The sequence below is a fragment of the Siphateles boraxobius genome, unplaced genomic scaffold, assembly GCF_051911475.1.
Source record: "Siphateles boraxobius isolate OS27281-9 unplaced genomic scaffold, OSU_SipBor_1 48, whole genome shotgun sequence".
NCBI lineage: Eukaryota > Metazoa > Chordata > Actinopteri > Cypriniformes > Leuciscidae > Siphateles > Siphateles boraxobius.
In genome coordinates this window covers 3,795,339-3,812,533 of record NW_027509119.1, presented here as the reverse complement: position 1 = coordinate 3,812,533, position 17,195 = coordinate 3,795,339, and the positions used below count along the sequence as shown (strand labels likewise).

General features: G+C 38.7%; 1 protein-coding gene across 1 annotated transcript in view; it reads right to left on the bottom strand.

The window, feature by feature from the left end:
- Positions 1 to 17,195, bottom strand: part of adamts7 (a disintegrin-like and metallopeptidase (reprolysin type) with thrombospondin type 1 motif, 7) — a 106,324-nt gene that overhangs the window by 15,111 nt on the left and 74,018 nt on the right. Inside the window, exons 17-23 of the mRNA XM_077201624.1 lie at positions 13,507 to 13,633; positions 13,176 to 13,389; positions 7,562 to 9,277; positions 6,333 to 6,485; positions 6,071 to 6,244; positions 5,165 to 5,311; positions 3,122 to 3,284 (exon numbers count right to left, since the gene is read on the bottom strand). Coding sequence (XP_077057739.1) covers positions 3,122 to 3,284; positions 5,165 to 5,311; positions 6,071 to 6,244; positions 6,333 to 6,485; positions 7,562 to 9,277; positions 13,176 to 13,389; positions 13,507 to 13,633 — 2,694 coding nt within the window. The remainder of the gene's footprint in view (positions 1 to 3,121; positions 3,285 to 5,164; positions 5,312 to 6,070; positions 6,245 to 6,332; positions 6,486 to 7,561; positions 9,278 to 13,175; positions 13,390 to 13,506; positions 13,634 to 17,195) is intronic.

Here is a 17,195-nt window from a genome sequence, read left to right as displayed (position 1 = left end):
TAAATCCAAACACTTATGCAAGACCTCTCTCAACATCCAAAACACTGCCAGTGAGGTGATCTCATCTGCAGCGTGCCTTGCCAAAAGAGGTTATTATCTGAGGCAAAGGAAAAAACAATACTATTAATAGCCCTTTGGGACGCCATCATTTACAAATCTGGAATGGGGAAGTCCACAGAAGGCACCCAGGATGAAAAATCAGTGAAGCAAAAACCCCTCAGTAATACAAAAGGCTGTTAGATCCTCCAGCTGACACTGTGACAATTTGAGCCAACAGGACCAGTTTTTTTGGTAGCTGGTCAAGAAGCTAATTAATTTACAATCCAACACCAATAAACAAACTGACACAAAGAAAGGAGATCCTATTCAGAAGACTGTTGAAGTCAAGTATTCCAGGGCTGGGAGTCTGGATCTAGAGTAAAGTATCAACCAACTAAATCCTTAAATAATGGGTACAAATGGAAATTAATGTAGTCTCACATAGCAAATTTAAGCCAGTTTTATAGTATAGTACGGCCCAGTGTAGTATGCCTCAGACTATGAAGAGACTGTGGATGGTAGGGTGATCAATGGAACAGTCTCGATAATTGGGAGGTCCAACCAACCATCCATCCATCCATCCACCCATCCATCCGTCCATCCATCAATCCATCCATCCATCCATCCAACCCATCAAACCAACCGATCAACCAACCAACCAACCAACCATCCATCCACCCATCCATCAGTCCATCCATCCACCCATACATCAGTCCATCCATCCATGCATCCATCCATCCATTCAACCAACCAACCATCCATCCATCTATCAGTCCATCCATCCATCCATCCATCCAAACAACCAACCATCCATCCATCCATTCATACATCTATCCATCCATCAATCCATCCATCCATTCATTCCCCCCACCGACCAACCAACCAGCCAACCATCCATCCATCAATCCATCCATCAGTCCATCCATCAGTTCATCCATTCATCCATCCATCCATCATCTTTATTCTTTTCATTCGCTTCCTTTCTCGATTGTTTGTAATCCACGTAACATTCTGCATTTCCGAGGAAGTAATGTAAACTGTGACTAAATAAGAGGAGAATCTCTTGAGGAAATCGGAGCAAAAGTGGTCACAGGAAATGCATTTAAAAATAATTTTAATAGCAGGTGGAAACCAGGCCCTAGTCTTCCCCTAAGTAATACAGTTTGTACCTGAAGACTAAAAACACATATTAAAAAAGGTTATTGGAAAGAAACTAATTTTGAAATTTTCAGCACTATGAAAGGTAAAATTTAAAGTCTGAAATAGAACAACATATTGAGGCCTGAAAAGTCTATATGGATTAAAATAAATAATACATCAAGTCTTAATGATTACTGAGGAGGGGAAAGCTGAGGTGTTTCATCAAAAAAAACATTTGCGCACAACATGGTGATATAATTATTTAAAAAATAATCATGAAGTCCTAGTGACCTGAAATCGGGTGAAATAATTATGAGCAAACATTGCTTTTCCCAAAACTAATCAAACGTGGGTGGATTTCCTGGATAATTTCTTTTAAAAGGTAAGAATTTAAACACATATACCACCAAACAGCTCATCACGCTTAAAATTTTAATTAGCACACAGAGCCAAAGCAATTTTCTCAGCACTAGCACATGACAGACCCAGCGGTACATTTCAAAGTAATGACGATGGTAATTAATGGCAGGAGACAGGTGAGCTGTATTACTTGAAGAAGAAAGAAATGACTGGAATTCCTCACAGGGATATGTAGTAAAGGTTAAGGAAGCGAGCATTTTCATGCTTGTAATTTTCCAATTTGGTGATAACTACTATCTGTGAACCTCAAATTAAGGACAATATTTAAATAATATATTATTCCTGTAAATTCGGCTAAAACCTCAACAACGGGTTGCGAATGCCATTTCATCTCGATTCAATGCTAAGATCATAGAATTAAAAAAATATATTTTAGCTAACATTCTTTAAGCTTTAAGCTACAATCTTTTAACTTTTGTCTTATTTGTCTGAGACTACAACTCTTGTTCATGTAAAAGGCCTGTGTGACGTTCTCTTTATATATCAGAATAATTGTTGTCTGGCATGATGTTTTATTAAGGTAGTTCGGGAGGAACACGTCAAATGAGCTACTCTAGTGCCTCCTGCAATCAGTAACAAATACTTTAGTATCATCAGCTGTCTACAATCAGTAATCAACAAATACTCTAGTATCACCAGCTGTCTTCAATCAGTAATCAACATATCTACCCAATCAGCACGAAGGCAAACCATATATAAGTGCAGTCAAACTCACCTAAGGATGTTCTACAGTCTTCAGAATCCCTCCACCACCCCATCTCCTCACACTCACCAGGTCACTTCCTAAACGTGGGGGAATACTCTGCGTTCGGGCCTATTACCAAGATCAGAGTCCTCTCCCTGGACAGCACGCCAAATATGTTTACCAATATAAACTATCCGACTGATTTGTAAGTGTGAACTCGTGAAGTGTTGGACTGTGGACACAGCTTTCTTCTATCCCCAATGACCCATGACAAAAGAGCAGCAACGAAGGAGGATTCAGGGGTCCGTAAATTGCACAGGCAATAATTAGGCCAAACCAATCTAGAGGTGCAGCATTTAATGGATCATTGAATAGCAAACTCAGTGGATAAAAGTGTTGTTTCTCCCCCTCTCTCTCTCAGTATGATTGCTGATAAACGCAAGGCAATTTCTTTAAACCTTCAATGGTCATTAGTATTCGTGCTACCAGGTAACTGCAGTTCACAATAACACACACCATATTTATCAGAGCATACTGAGTGTAAAGGTTTGTCCAAGCCATAGAACAAAATGTTTCGGTTTGTATCAATTTTAGCACAAGTCCTTTGTTCAGAATCACTTCTTTCTTTTGGGAGACAATTACTCCATTTATCGTGCGCTTTGATCTTTGAAACGTTGCAGACCTTTTACGTTCTCAAACCTCTGTATTACACACTGAATGAGAGGTAATATCCATAGAAGCTTAATAGGGGCTCTTCAAAAATAACATGAAATTGCACCCTGAATTTCTCAGTATGCATGTGTATACATTGTCTCTAGCACACAAAGATCTACTCACCAGACGAGGTGCTGTCACAGTCATGAAAGTTACACTTCTTTGTATTTTTTGGTCGAGGCTCATGATCACAATCCACATGCTCATTTTCATCCTCAAGCTCAGCCTTAGTGTTGACACATTTGACCAATCGCTGCTGAACGCCTCCTCCGCAGGACACAGAGCACTGCCAACAAACAATAGACAAGCCTGTTAAACACCCAGTACAGTTTCTACAATCCACCCATTCTGGGCCTTTAATAGTCTAATAATTTAATAATCTTCCATCAGATGGCTCCTCTGATCAACAACCTAATGCAAAGTTTTGACAACCTATAATTGTCTTTAAAGAGGTCATATCCTATAATTTTCATTCAGTTTTTTTCCATTTTCAGTAGACGTGTTTACATGTGACTAATTTTCATCAATCAGAATGAATCCAATCCAAAGTTTCAGAAAGTTCTGTTTACATGAGCCTAAATGTTGCAGTCCGATTCACATAGAATATATATCGCTATAATGTCACCAGAGATACCATGAGTATAATTGTCATTTTTGCCTTTTTGACACATCTAAAAAAAAGCTGACAATTATGTCAGAAGAATTTTTTTAGCAATCTACTGACGAGTTTGTAAGACATGAGATGTGAATAAACATATGCACTTTGTATAGCGTAAAACATTTGTAAGCATAATCATCACGGCAGTGTGCAAGTGTGAAAGATGGGACAGTCAAGAAAACAGTCAGATGAAGCGTTTACATCCTTTTTTTTTAAATTCAGGTCTACGCCACACCCTTCAATCCAATTTAAATATCATTCAGATTTCAGATTGAGCTTAATTCGTATCGATTGAGGTGTTTACATAAAGACTTTTCCGGAGTGATACATGACCAGTGCCATCCGTCTCTCTGACCCAAAGAATTAAAAAGGCGATGCACCAGTGTTCGAACTATACCGTGTCCTTTGGGGGAACGCAGACCTATAATAACCCAGCCACAACACATTGGGAATAACATGCCTTACTTTAACACAGAATGGATTTCAAGGACTTCGCACGCAGAACAATGGCCTCCAACGTTTTTCTCTACGAATCTTTGAGTTATCATGTAGCTACTAAACATGATTGGAATTTGCACCGCAGCGCCACCACACCTTGATGCTCATGACATGAATGCATTCGCGTCTCAGCTCGAGGTTCAGGCTTATTTGTTCATTAATCAGCGACTAGTCGACGTATACTCGACTTTCATCACATAAATGTCATTCAACCCCTACCACACACCCTAACAGGCCAATTGTAAAGGCCTTTCGGCACATCCCTACCTTTGTTTACGCCTATTACTCTAACTTGCAGATAACCACATGAGTTAATGTGGGTGCATTTGACTTCACTGATTGTCCAATTATGTTACTTCCTACATTTAAGTTTGACATTCTGCACACTCTGTGAATAGTCCATTACATATATTTATCATTGAATATCTGAAAAGAAAAACCGAAAGAGAGAAAATTACAAATGAATCAATCTGTAATTTTCTTCCACTATTTGGGATGTTGCCATTTTCAGAAATTGCCACAACAGAAAAAAACTACTTTAATCTGTAACTTTCAAAGAAATGTTTGCTTGTCAATCTTTTGTTGTTGTGTTTTTATTCCTTCTAATACATAATAAATATCCTGGCAAAAGTTCTGGGTGGTTGGGGATTTACAAGTGGTTGTGGGGTAATATTTTAAGGGTAGTTTACATTCAAACCAGTCATGAGATTTTCTTCTTCTTTGCTGTCTTCTAGCTTTATGCTGCATTGTTCGCTCACTGTTCTGCGCTTATGTAACCAAAAAGATGTGCTTGGTTTTAATGGGGCAGGGTGAGATTTTGAATGTTTTTCAATGAAAAAATCTGAGATTCTGAACAGGACCCAGCAAATGGTGTCCCTCTAATTCTGATTATGTGGGCTATTTGGTTCACACCTTTAGATGCATCAATTGTTATCTAGTGCAGAGACACACTGTTAAACCGGATGACTTTTAAAAATGAAATACTTCCTCAAGAGATGTATGACACTCACCTGACCCCAGGATCCAGTAATCCACTGGTTGCATGGATGGATGTTGCAAGTCTGGATGTAGCTGGGCTGCCCGTCGTCATCACATTTCCCAGTTTCAGGGCAAGTGACAAGCCTCTGTTGCTCCCCAACTCCACACAGCTCTGAACACTGTGAACATAGATGGAGACGAAGAGAGTAGAGTGAAGATCAGGAAAAAGACGCAAAGAGCTAAGGAGGGGAAAAAGTGTTCTGTTCACTTACTGTAAAAATGTTAGTAAACCTGTTGCCTTAAAATTATTAAGTAAATAAACTTAATAGAGAGAATAACATACATTAGGAAATCTAAACAACATTTATTCGATAGGATTTGGGGACCTTTCATAGACTTTATTAAAGACTTAGATTTGGTAGATGATTCTTTGGACTTCTGAGACAAGGAAACCAGTAGTTCCACAATTTAAGCTTATAGTTAAATTTCACTTTAAATAAAAGTGGAAGAATGTATACTTTAAGATAAGATTATATGTTATGCTATGTTTTTATTTTCATGCTTAATGACCTATGTTGAAGAGAGAAGCGTTGTACACTGTATTGTTTTTTTTCCTGCTTAATTCTTGCCTTTTAATGGGTTTAATTTCATGTAATGCAGTCATTATGTTCGCATGGACAAATCTGTATTAAGATTATGATTGTATTTACACAAAGAAATCTTAATAAAAATATTTTGGCAAAAAAACCAAAAAAAACGTAATGCTTAGTTGAAAAATATAAGTTATGTGAACTTGACAATCCACATTACTTATTTTTTACCGATTAAGCAGGAAGTTTATTTACCTAAAAATTTTAAGACAACGGGTTACCTCAATTTTTTTTAAATTAAGACAACTGATCACTTTTTACAGTGTACAGAACATGAAACCTCTTTACCTGCCCCCAAGAGGAGGTGTACCAATCTAAACAGTTGTGGATGTTACAGGGAATTCGGACAGGAGGTCTAGGGGAGGTGGCCTGGCAATGAAACGGCCTCAGCAACCTTTGATCTCGCGTGTCGTAACACTGAATCTCTCGAACCTTCACTCCTACACCACAGTTTTTAGAGCACTGCCAAAATAGAAATCATGGGGGGAGACTTACATTGTTTTATCAGTCATTGATTGTATTATGTTTGGTTGCATGCATGTGGACTTACTTTACTCCACTCTCCAATTTTCCATGCAGAGCAGGGTCGAAGGTAGCAGCGGCGCGCTGGAACTGGCCTTGTAGCTAAATCACAGTCTGATTCTCCGCCAGTGCTACAGGACACTGGTCTCCAGATGGCACCAAGCCCACAACTTGTGGAGCACTACCATACAAAATCATTTGTAGTATTGAAGTATCAGTTAACACTGAAACAGGCATGCAACCCTGCTTAAAGTAATTTATCCAAGACCCATTCCTGGATCAACATTTTTATTAACTACCTAATCAAATTTTAGAGTTACTTTAAACATTAGAGGTCATGGGCTTCAACAACATTCTTATTAATATATCATCCCTTTGATTTCCAGGTTATGAAACCTGGCATACACATAAACACTAGCTATGTTCCCATCCAAAGTTATGAATTTAACTTGCTCACAAAATTGGACGATCACATAAAACATTTGCAAAAAAAGCACAGTTTCCGTCCAGTGACTTGAAAAGAACAAAATCGTAACTTCCTGATAAACTGTCGCCAAATATCACTAAGAAAATACAATAAATTACTTGTGCCTCAGAACATGCAGATGAAGCGCAATAAATACGGTCATGTTATCTTGCTTCTGGAGGCAGATGCCTGTTGTTTGAGAATGCAGTTGTGTGAGAAAGTTCTGGGAGGGAATTATACTGGACACTTTGGCAACAGACTTCAGCTCAGGCATTTGAAAATGACCAAAGCAACATTTCAGATGTAACGAGTTCGGTCCGCTGATTAGTTCAGTTATACCGTCTCATTGTGCAAAGTCACATGACATTTTTTTTAATGCGCATCAAGGAATTTTTTCGGTAAATGTGTTTCCACTCTAGTTTATGCGCTTATCGGATAAAAAAAGTTTTTTATACACGTTTTTAGAATTTATGCACATCTTGGCATTTCCATCCAGTGTTTTTTTTAATGCAGTATCCTAAAATTCACATAAAAATTAGTGGATGGAAACATGGCTACTGTCTGACTTTAAGGTTGGATAGCTGTACCACTTGATCCTTTATATCCATTTTTGTAGCTAAAATAACATGAAAAATCTCATTACCTGGAAGACAAAGTTATGTTTGTTTTGAAACCAAAGCTGTGGTGTCAGCATAAATCAAGGACTTTTATCATGGTGGCCGACTGCTGTTTCTCAGCCCATGCTGGTTTCATATCTAAAGAATGTGAGGAATCCATAATTAGATACTCACAGCACTCCAGTTGCCTTTTTTCCAGTGTGCAGGGGAGGCCGATGGGGAAAGCGAAGACATGACCAGCCCAGTGGGCATCATAGGGCTAGAAGAATGCACTGAATGCTCAATGCTAATGTCCTGAGATGGCTGCTCAGTAGGAATAGAGAGAGTGGGGTTCAGCCCAGTAGGTCTAACCGTTCGGGAAATAATAATCTCATTGTTATCAATCTCTGTCCAGCGAGGTAAGGGGATCGGAGTTCCCCAAGGCTCTATTCTAGGCCCGTTTGTCTTAGTTGTTGCAGTGGTTCCTAAATACCAACTGTGAGGTTGTGGTGCAATTGTAGTGTCAGGAATCTCAGTTGGAGTGAAGAGTGGGGGCTCAAAGTCACTTTCCGTTTCTGTAGGAGGTAGAGCTGTTGTTCCAGCTGCTGAGGTCATGCTACTGTAATGTTTGGCTGGGATAGAGGAAGTTACAGAAGGAATAGACTCTTGAGAAAGGCTATCTGAGGTCGTAGTAAACTCTCTTAGAGCGGGCCATGGTTCAATAGCCTTGGTTATAGTTGTTGGGTCGGTGAAAACTTCATATTTTGCTAAGGCATTACTGGGAGCACTGCTTAGAAGATCCATTGGGTGAGAAGTTGCACTTAGTGAGACTGTTGGCGAGGTCGTAATCCATTGTAATTGGGTAGTGGGATTATAAACATGTCTGTTCTCAAACTTAAACATAAGTTTTGGTTCATAATTGTGAGTGCTATGCTGAGGTTGAAAGCTTTCCCAGTCACTTTCACCCACAGGAACATCTTCACCAAACTCCCCTTCAGTTACTGGCATTGTGGTTTTATCTTTTTGATTGCCATTGTATTCGTCGTGGTTATATGAATTTCCGTTCAAACTTACATGTGTTTCAGGAGTTAAAAAGATGTTTGGCACAGTTTCGTATGATAATGTGTGCATGTCCTGAGAGGACACATCTGCAGTGGATGGAGATTTCCTTGTAATGCTGATGTCCTGACTCAAGCCAATATCAAAGTCTGATGCCTTCAATTTGTTAAATAACCTGGTAGCTACAGAGGATGGTTCAGTTGTTGTAATGACAGGCAAAAAATAGTCCTCAGCAAATAGCTCATCACTATTTTCATCCAGTAAATCTTTCTTTTGAGGCCCATGACCTTCAGTACTCTTGCTTGTAATGCTGTCAAAGCGACTAGTGGTGGGACTGTATTGGTTTGCAGTGGTGGATGGTGAAGAGGTAGTTACGGGGACATCTGTCCCTGCCAGATAAACGTCTCCATGTTTTATTCCTGAGTTATCAAACATATCATTTTCATCTTTATTAAGGTCATACGACAGATCCTCATGGAATTTTATAAAATTATAGTCATAGTAAAAATCATCAACTTGAAGATTTTTCACAATTGAATTTTCAGAGGACTTTTCAAAATGACTGTAATGTGAGAAATCATCTTCTATAATGTCATTGAGGTCAACATTTCCCCTGGGCTGATTTAGAGTAAGACTGTCATGAGGTATAGCTTTTATCTCATTGAAAAATTCTTTGCTGGACACTCCACTTCCTGACCAGTCGTTACCAAAGTTGTCCGAGTTTATGGGGCAGTCCTTAGCATAGCATGGCATGGTTGAATTAGGCTTGGCTTTCGGATCACAGTCTACATCAGTATTCCAGCTGCAGGTCACGTCACGAATGCGGAAACCAGCTGCACAGCTCACTGAGCACTGAGGAAGAGACAGACAGTAAGAGCTGTCAAGGTCAGAACACACTCACATCGATTTAAAAATAAAAAAGAAATAGCAATTGAGACCGTTCTGTATATCAATGAGTCAAAAGAGTATAAAAGAGTCGCCAGTTTGTGCAGTTTTATCCCATGAAACAAAATCTGAAGCTCGTCTTATGAGAAAGTAGGGAGTAGTCTTAAAGCATGTATAATGTTTGTCGTATTGACAGCATTATTGTGAAGATTAATGTTCCCCTCAATTCAAACAATGTGATGAAGCAGTACTTTGGTATAGAGAAAGTTCCAATAGCATGTGAAAAAAATGTTACTTGTTACAGTTAAATCTACTCAAATCCATAGTTTGGTTCAAACCTTCATTTTTGATTGAATATTAATCAGAAATTATTTAGAGATATACAGGTGCTGGTCATATAATTGAGACCGTTCTGGTCAAATAAATCAAAAAGTTGATTTATTTCAAGAATTCAACTTAACAGGTGAAACTAATATATTATATAGACTCATTACATGCAAAGTGAGATATTTTAAGACTTTATTTGATATAATTTTGATGATTATGGCTTACAGCTTATGAAACCCACAAAATCAAAATCCCAGAAAATTAGAATATTACATGAAATCACACAGTAATTACACAGGAATACTATGGTCATTGAACCAGGTTTTGGTTATTTTGGCAGTGTGGGCAGGTGCAAATCCTGCTGGAAAATGAAGGAAGCATCTCCATAAAGCTTGTCTGCTGAAGGAAGCAGGAAGTGCTCTGAAAATGTCCTGGTAGACGGCTGCGTTGAGTGGACAGCACAGTGGACCAACTTCAGCCGATGACATGGCTCCCCAAACCAACACAGACTGTGGAAACTTCACACTGGACTTCAAGCATCTTGGATTGTGTGCCTCTCCATTCTTCCTCAAGACTCTGGGACCTTGGTTTCCAAATGAGATGCAAACTTTGCTCTCATCAGAAAAGAGGACTTTGGTCCACTGTGCTTTTTTAAATCCAGAGTCAACACAGCCGTCTACCAGGAAATTTTCAGAGCACTTCATGCTGACTTCATTTTCCAGCAGGATTTGCACCTGCCCACACTGCCAAAAGAACCAAAACCGGGTTCAATGACCATGGTATTCCTGTGTAATTACTGTGTGATTTCATGTAATATTCTAATTTTCTGGGATTTTGATTTTGTGGGTTTCATAAGCTGTAAGCCATAATCAACAAAATTATAACAAAAAAAGTCCTGAAATATCTCACTTTGCATGTAATGAGTCTATATAACATATTAGTTTCACTTTGCATGTAATGAGTCTATATAATATATTAGTTTCACCTGTTAAGTTGAATTCTTGAAATGAATCAACTTTTTGATGATATTCTAATTATATGACCAGCACCTGTATATATATACAGGTCCTTCTCAAAAAATTAGCATATTGTGATAAAGTTAATTATTTTCCATAATGTAATGATAAAAATTAAACTTTCATATATTTTAGATTCATTGCACACCAACTGAAATATTTAAGGTATTTTATTGTTTTAATACTGATGATTTTGGCATACAGCTCATGAAAACCCAAAATTCCTATCTCAAAAAATTAGCATATCATGAAAAGGGTCTCTAAACGAGCTATTAACCTAATCATCTGAACCAACCAATTAACTCTAAACACCTGCAAAAGATTCCTGAGGCTTTTAAAAACTCCCAGCCTGTTTCATTACTCAAAACCGCAATCATGGGTAAGACTGCCGACCTGACTGCTGTCCAGAAGGCCATCATTGACACCCTCAAGCAAGAGGGTAAGACACAGAAAGAAATTTCTGAACAAATAGGCTGTTCCCAGAGTGCTGTATCAAGGCACCTCAGTGGGAAGTCTGTGGGAAGGAAAAAGTGTGGCAAAAAACGCTGCACAACGAGAAGAGGTGACCGGACCCTGAGGAAGATTGTGGAGAAGGAACGATTCCAGACCTTGGGGGACCTGCAGAAGCAGTGGACTGAGTCTGGAGTAGAAACATCCAGAGCCACCGTGCACAGGCGTGTGCAGGAAATGGGCTAAAGGTGCCGCATTCCCCAGGTCAAGCCACCTTTGAACAAGAAACAGCGGCAGAAGCGCCTGACCTGGGCTACAGAGAAGCAGCACTGGACTTCAGGCATTTTGGCATTTCCTTCTCCCCAGTCTTCCTCCAGACTCTGGCACCTTGATTTCCGAATGACATGCAAAATTTGCTTTCATCCAAATAAAGTACTTTTGACCACTGAGCAACAGTCCAATGCTGTTTCTCTGTAGCCCAGGTCAGGCGCTTCTGCCGCTGTTTCTGGTTCAAAAGTGGATTGACCTGGGGAATGCGGCACCTGTAGCCCATTTCCTGCACACGCCTGTGCACGGTGGCTCTGGATGTTTCTACTCCAGACTCAGTCCACTGCTTCCGCAGGTCCCCCAAGGTCTGGAATCGCTCCTTCTCCACAATCTTCCTCAGGGTCCGGTCACCTCTTCTCGTTGTGCAGCGTTTTTTGCCACACTTTTTCCTTCCCACAGACTTCCCACTGAGGTGCCTTGATACAGCACTCTGGGAACAGCCTATTTGTTCATTTCTTTCTGTGTCTTACCCTCTTGCTTGAGGGTGTCAATGATGGCCTTCTGGACAGCAGTCAGGTCGGCAGTCTTACCCATGATTCCGGTTTTGAGTAATGAAACAGGCTGGGAGTTTTTAAAAGCCTCAGGAATATTTTGCAGGTGTTTAGAGTTAATTAGTTGATTCAGATGATTAGGTTAATAGCTCGTTTAGAGACCCTTTTCATGATATGCTAATTTTTGGAGATAGGAATTTTGGGTTTTCATGAGCTGTATGCCAAAATCATCAGTATTAAAACAATAAAAGACCTGAAATATTTCAGTTGGTGTGCAATGAATCTAAAATATATGAAAGTTTAATTTTTATCATTACATTATGGAAAATAATGAACTTTGTCACAATATGCTAATTTTTTGAGAAGGACCTGTATATACACACACACACTTTTTTTTTGTTGATTAATGCTCAGACATATTTATATATATTAGTGCTGGGCAACGATTAATCCAAAATGAAAGTTTGTGCTTACATAATATATGTACATACTGTGTATAATTATTTGTTTATATAACAAAGTATATTTGTTTACATAAACACACACATATGCATGTATATATTATGTTATGTATATATAAAATATTTATATTTATATATAATATCAATTATGTATAAATATATATACAGTATATACATGCACATATTTCATAAATATATACATAATCGTTTCCCAGCACTAATATATATATATATACACATATAGTGCTGCATAATGCTACAAGGCTGCGCAGACAATCTCATTAAAACTGAGATCATTCTGTACTCTTTAAGAATGTTATAATCACATTTCAAATCATGACAACTCTCAGAGTGTTTGGCATGGAAATGGATATGACAATGTTGATATGTTTGGTCTTGGCGGAATAGATCTGCTACTTTTTTACTGTTATTGCTGCTGCTGCAGGGCAAGTACGAGACTTTCCTTTGCCAATACACACATGACACGCTGCTGTGAGCAAGTAAGACATGCTGCTGCTGTACAATATAGTGTACATGAATTACCCATAGCAGATCTATACAGGTGGAGCTGGGGAAGGTGGAGGATTTCTGAAAGCGCGCTGCAACTGCTACAGCAAATGCTGACCAATATTTGAAGGTTGAGCAGCGAGCTCATTGGCTACTGAAACAGCAGGACCAATCAGCTGTGCCCTATAGAGAATGATGTGATTGCAAGCAGGTTGAGTTAAGGACCGATCAGCCTGCGCCATCTAGAGTTTCATGACTGAACTTCATACGTATAAAGCCGGCTCACCTCTGACCAGCTTCCAGAAGTCCAGTCAGCAGGACAGGACACGCGTGTGTTACACGGGACAATTGACTCAGGCTTAGGCAAGTGTTGACATTCAGTGGGCTGAAGCGCTTGTTGCTCATCCAGCCCTAGGCTCCGGATACACAACACTGTTCTCTTCCTAAGCCCCATGTCCCCACAACTAGATGAGCACTTCTGCCACTCTCCAACCCACCATCTGATGACAAAGAAACATCACAGGAATTTACTGCAATCTTACCGCACTTAAAAGCCATCAAGTGGGCTGTTGCTGATGGGTGTGTAAATCACAGGACTGTTCAGCCGTAAAACTCACATGGCTGGACATGTGCCCTTATTACAGGTAGTTTGCTTGTCATCAGGCCTAGTAGACTGATCACAGTAATGCTCTTCAACGATCCCAGATGTTCTCTCCACACAGTGAACAACTTGCCTCTGCACACCTGAAAACAAGAGGAGCAGATGTTTAGAAAAAGGCACGTTTTCAAATGCACACAAGAATGCACTCGACATGCGGCAATCACAGAAAATGGTAAATTACAGAATTTCCTGCCATTTTAACAGAGAGAAAGCTGATAACTGTACCACAGCCTGTCCTTCTTCACAGGAAAAACAGATCAAACGATTAAATAAGCACACTGCCCACAATAAATGACATTTACTTAAAAAAAAATGTAATGACAAAAATGTAAATATCAGTTTATTCATGGGATCACTTATTAAGGTTTTATTAGTTAATGCATTAACTAACATGAACTTGCAGTGAACAATATATTAGGTAAAACTTTATTTTTTTGTATTTTTTTTTGTATTTTAACAGATACAAATTTCGATCCTAAAAATGGATTAGTAAATGTTGATTCACATGAATTAAGTTTAATAAATACTGTAAGTATTGTTCATTATTATCTCATGTTAACTCATGTTAACTACAATTTAGTCAAAAGTTAATTTCATATATTTACTTTCCGTGATCATTTAGCCAATAGGGGTAAACACATTATTATCATAATATTAGTATAAAAATATGATCAAATTAGGGGGGAAATGCTAATAAAATGTAATGTTAGTGGCATTTCACTCTTTCTTCTAGTTATCTTTTTGTGAAATGCCACCAACACTAAACAGAAAATTTGCCTGCATGACAAGTATCTTAATATTTTCATTTGGCTGGCATTTAGAGAGAGGCATTATATTTAATAATAATTCTGTTTGCCTTTATGAACACGAGCCTATAATCTTTCTGTGGTTTGAACATTTTCTGATCATCTTATTTTCCTCTGGGAATTAATTTGAACTATTTGAATTTAAGAAAAATCTTGAGCTCAGACATTCAGTAGTTCAAAACCAGACATGGTAGCAAATTCATGGCCTCTGATATTGAACATCTTCACTTCTCCATTACTATTCTAGCTTGGGAATTGAATTGACTCCAAAAGGAGGGATAGCTCTTCTTGTTTACTCTCCTCACCCTCGGGCTGGTCTCAACCTTTATTTGATCGCTTTGAGAAGCAGAGTTTCCAATAGAGAGACACAGAACTTCGCAGGTGTTTGAAGAATGTTATCAGATGAACCCTGAAACAGATGGGATAAAGGGCCTCGGGGCCCATGTGTCAGTCTACAAAAATTGGTGTGACCCCCAAAAGACAGTGTGTCGCAAATTACCTAATCTCCATGTTTACAATGTCAAATGTTCAATTACAGATACATGTTTAACTCAAGATACTTATTTTTTATCGTCATCAGTATCCCACATAAGGGCTGTTGATTTAACTGGTTAATTTGGTGGATTAATTATGAAAAAAAAAACGATAATCCTTAGTCACGTTCAGTTTGAAAGGTCCTTTAGACTGCATGCAGTTTAGTTACGAACATGACTGACTGCATGATGAAGCCTATTAGAATGCAGTTAAATTTCCACTAAAATGTAAGATATGGGGGCAAAAAATGCCCCATATGGGGTTTTGTCTCATGCATACATATATCAAATGATACAGCAATATATTTACTAGAGATGCTCCGATCAGCATTTTTGGGGCCGATCACCGATTATCGATCACCAAAATCATGATCTGCCGATTGCCAATCACTGCCGATCACAGAATGGCAGGGGAATGGGAGTCTTTTATCTATAATCTAGCAGAGTTTGCACCATTTGTAGAAATGTGTTTATTTAATTGTATTTAGAAAATGAGATGTCTTAAGGCTACTGTAGGCCAGCTTTCCCAAATAAGGCAGAGTAACATTAAATAATTCCAAACAAAGAGGGGTCAGGCAGACCAACACACATCAGATCAGCCTAATGGAAGGGGATCAAGTTACACTTAGACATATTTGGAAATTGTAGCCTCTTAATACACCCACTACATTTACTAATTGGCAACAAAATGTACAACTTGTTACACCAAAACTGGCTACTGATGAAAGGACAAAACTATGGCAAGTTTTTTTCTGTTATTAATATGAACGTCTGATGTAGTTGAGCAGAATGCTCTTTTATGAAGTTACTTCATTAAAGGACATATTTAATGAGATTATGCCTGAAAAGGTTTTGGATTTTTTATATCATATGTTCATTTAAAAATATATATTGTATAAAATGACTTCTTGTTTTGTTTTGTTTTATTGTATTTATATGATATTTGTATTTTTATAATTGAATTTTTGCCATGAAAATAGCTTTGAATAGTGACATGATATTAAATAAAATAATCTGAATCTAATGTAATTGAGGAACCAACTAGCCTAGGCTACGTCAGATCAAAATAAAATAAAATACCACCACCACTTTTGAAACATCTCGCGGCACGAATGTACTAATACAAATAAATAAAAACATCTCCAGTTAACTCAGAGCATTCATTTTGTTCTTTAGTTAAATAAGAGGCGATCTAGCGCTGAAATGTTTGTTTTTTTATCAAGTGATCAAAGTGCTCGTTGCCGCAGCGATCAGTGGCGCAGATACCGCGTTCTGTTGTGGCTCGCGCGGTGCACGGTCTTCACTCGGACGCGCGCTTCAATCCGTTGGGTATTCGTTCCGGTGAAGGAGAACTCATGTTGCCACTGCCAAGCTCCACTCTGCTGTTGTGTGCCCGTGCGCCACGCATGCAGGTGGGAATAAGTCGCGCGAGTAATTTACGTCACGTGATCGGCTTTTTTGATCGGCGCTTTTGGGGTTCGCCGATCACTCTATTTTTAGCCAATATCGGCCGATCATGATCGGCGTCTGATCAATCGGAGCATCCCTAATATTTACATTGGAAAGGTTGAAACTTTCGTGATGAAGAACCACTGACCTGTCAACTGTACTGAGCGTCGTTCACGTTCATGTTGTAACAACATTGCATTATAAGAATAAAAAAAATGATCATTGGCCAACTGGCGACTGAAACCATTTCAAACACTAGGCCCTGGCTTTAAAGGTGCAGTGTGTGACTTTTAGCGACATCTAGCGGTTCGGTTGCGAGTTTACACTAAGGGCTCAGCCCACTGCTCACCCCTCCCTTTCGAAGAAGCTACGGTGGCTAAAACGGGACAAACATCGTCGTCTTTGACGGCAGAGAATAGCCAGAGTAAACCAAGTTTCTGTACCACAGTCCATTATAAACCACACTCTAAAAAACGATTCGTTGGCTGAACAACCATTACTTATAAAAGTAATTAGATTGAACCCAAAAAATTAAGTATTCATAACTTTTCAACCTCTACTTAACATCTATAGTGTGTGTAACACAAAAATATAAGTTACTAGGTGAACTTAAATGTATGCATAAATAAAATGAAAAAACATAAGTCATGTCAACTACTATAATAATTGCTTAAAAATTAAGTAAATTGAGCATAACAATTTAAGTAACTATACGAGCCACGTGATATGCAATTTCCCGAGATGCCCTTCCAGCCAAAAATTGGAGCCATTTTGTGAAGCACATGTGAAGACGCTGAAAAGAGGTAAGCTTAACTTTTTTTAACTTAAGGTACACTCGATTGTTTATTGCATTTTTT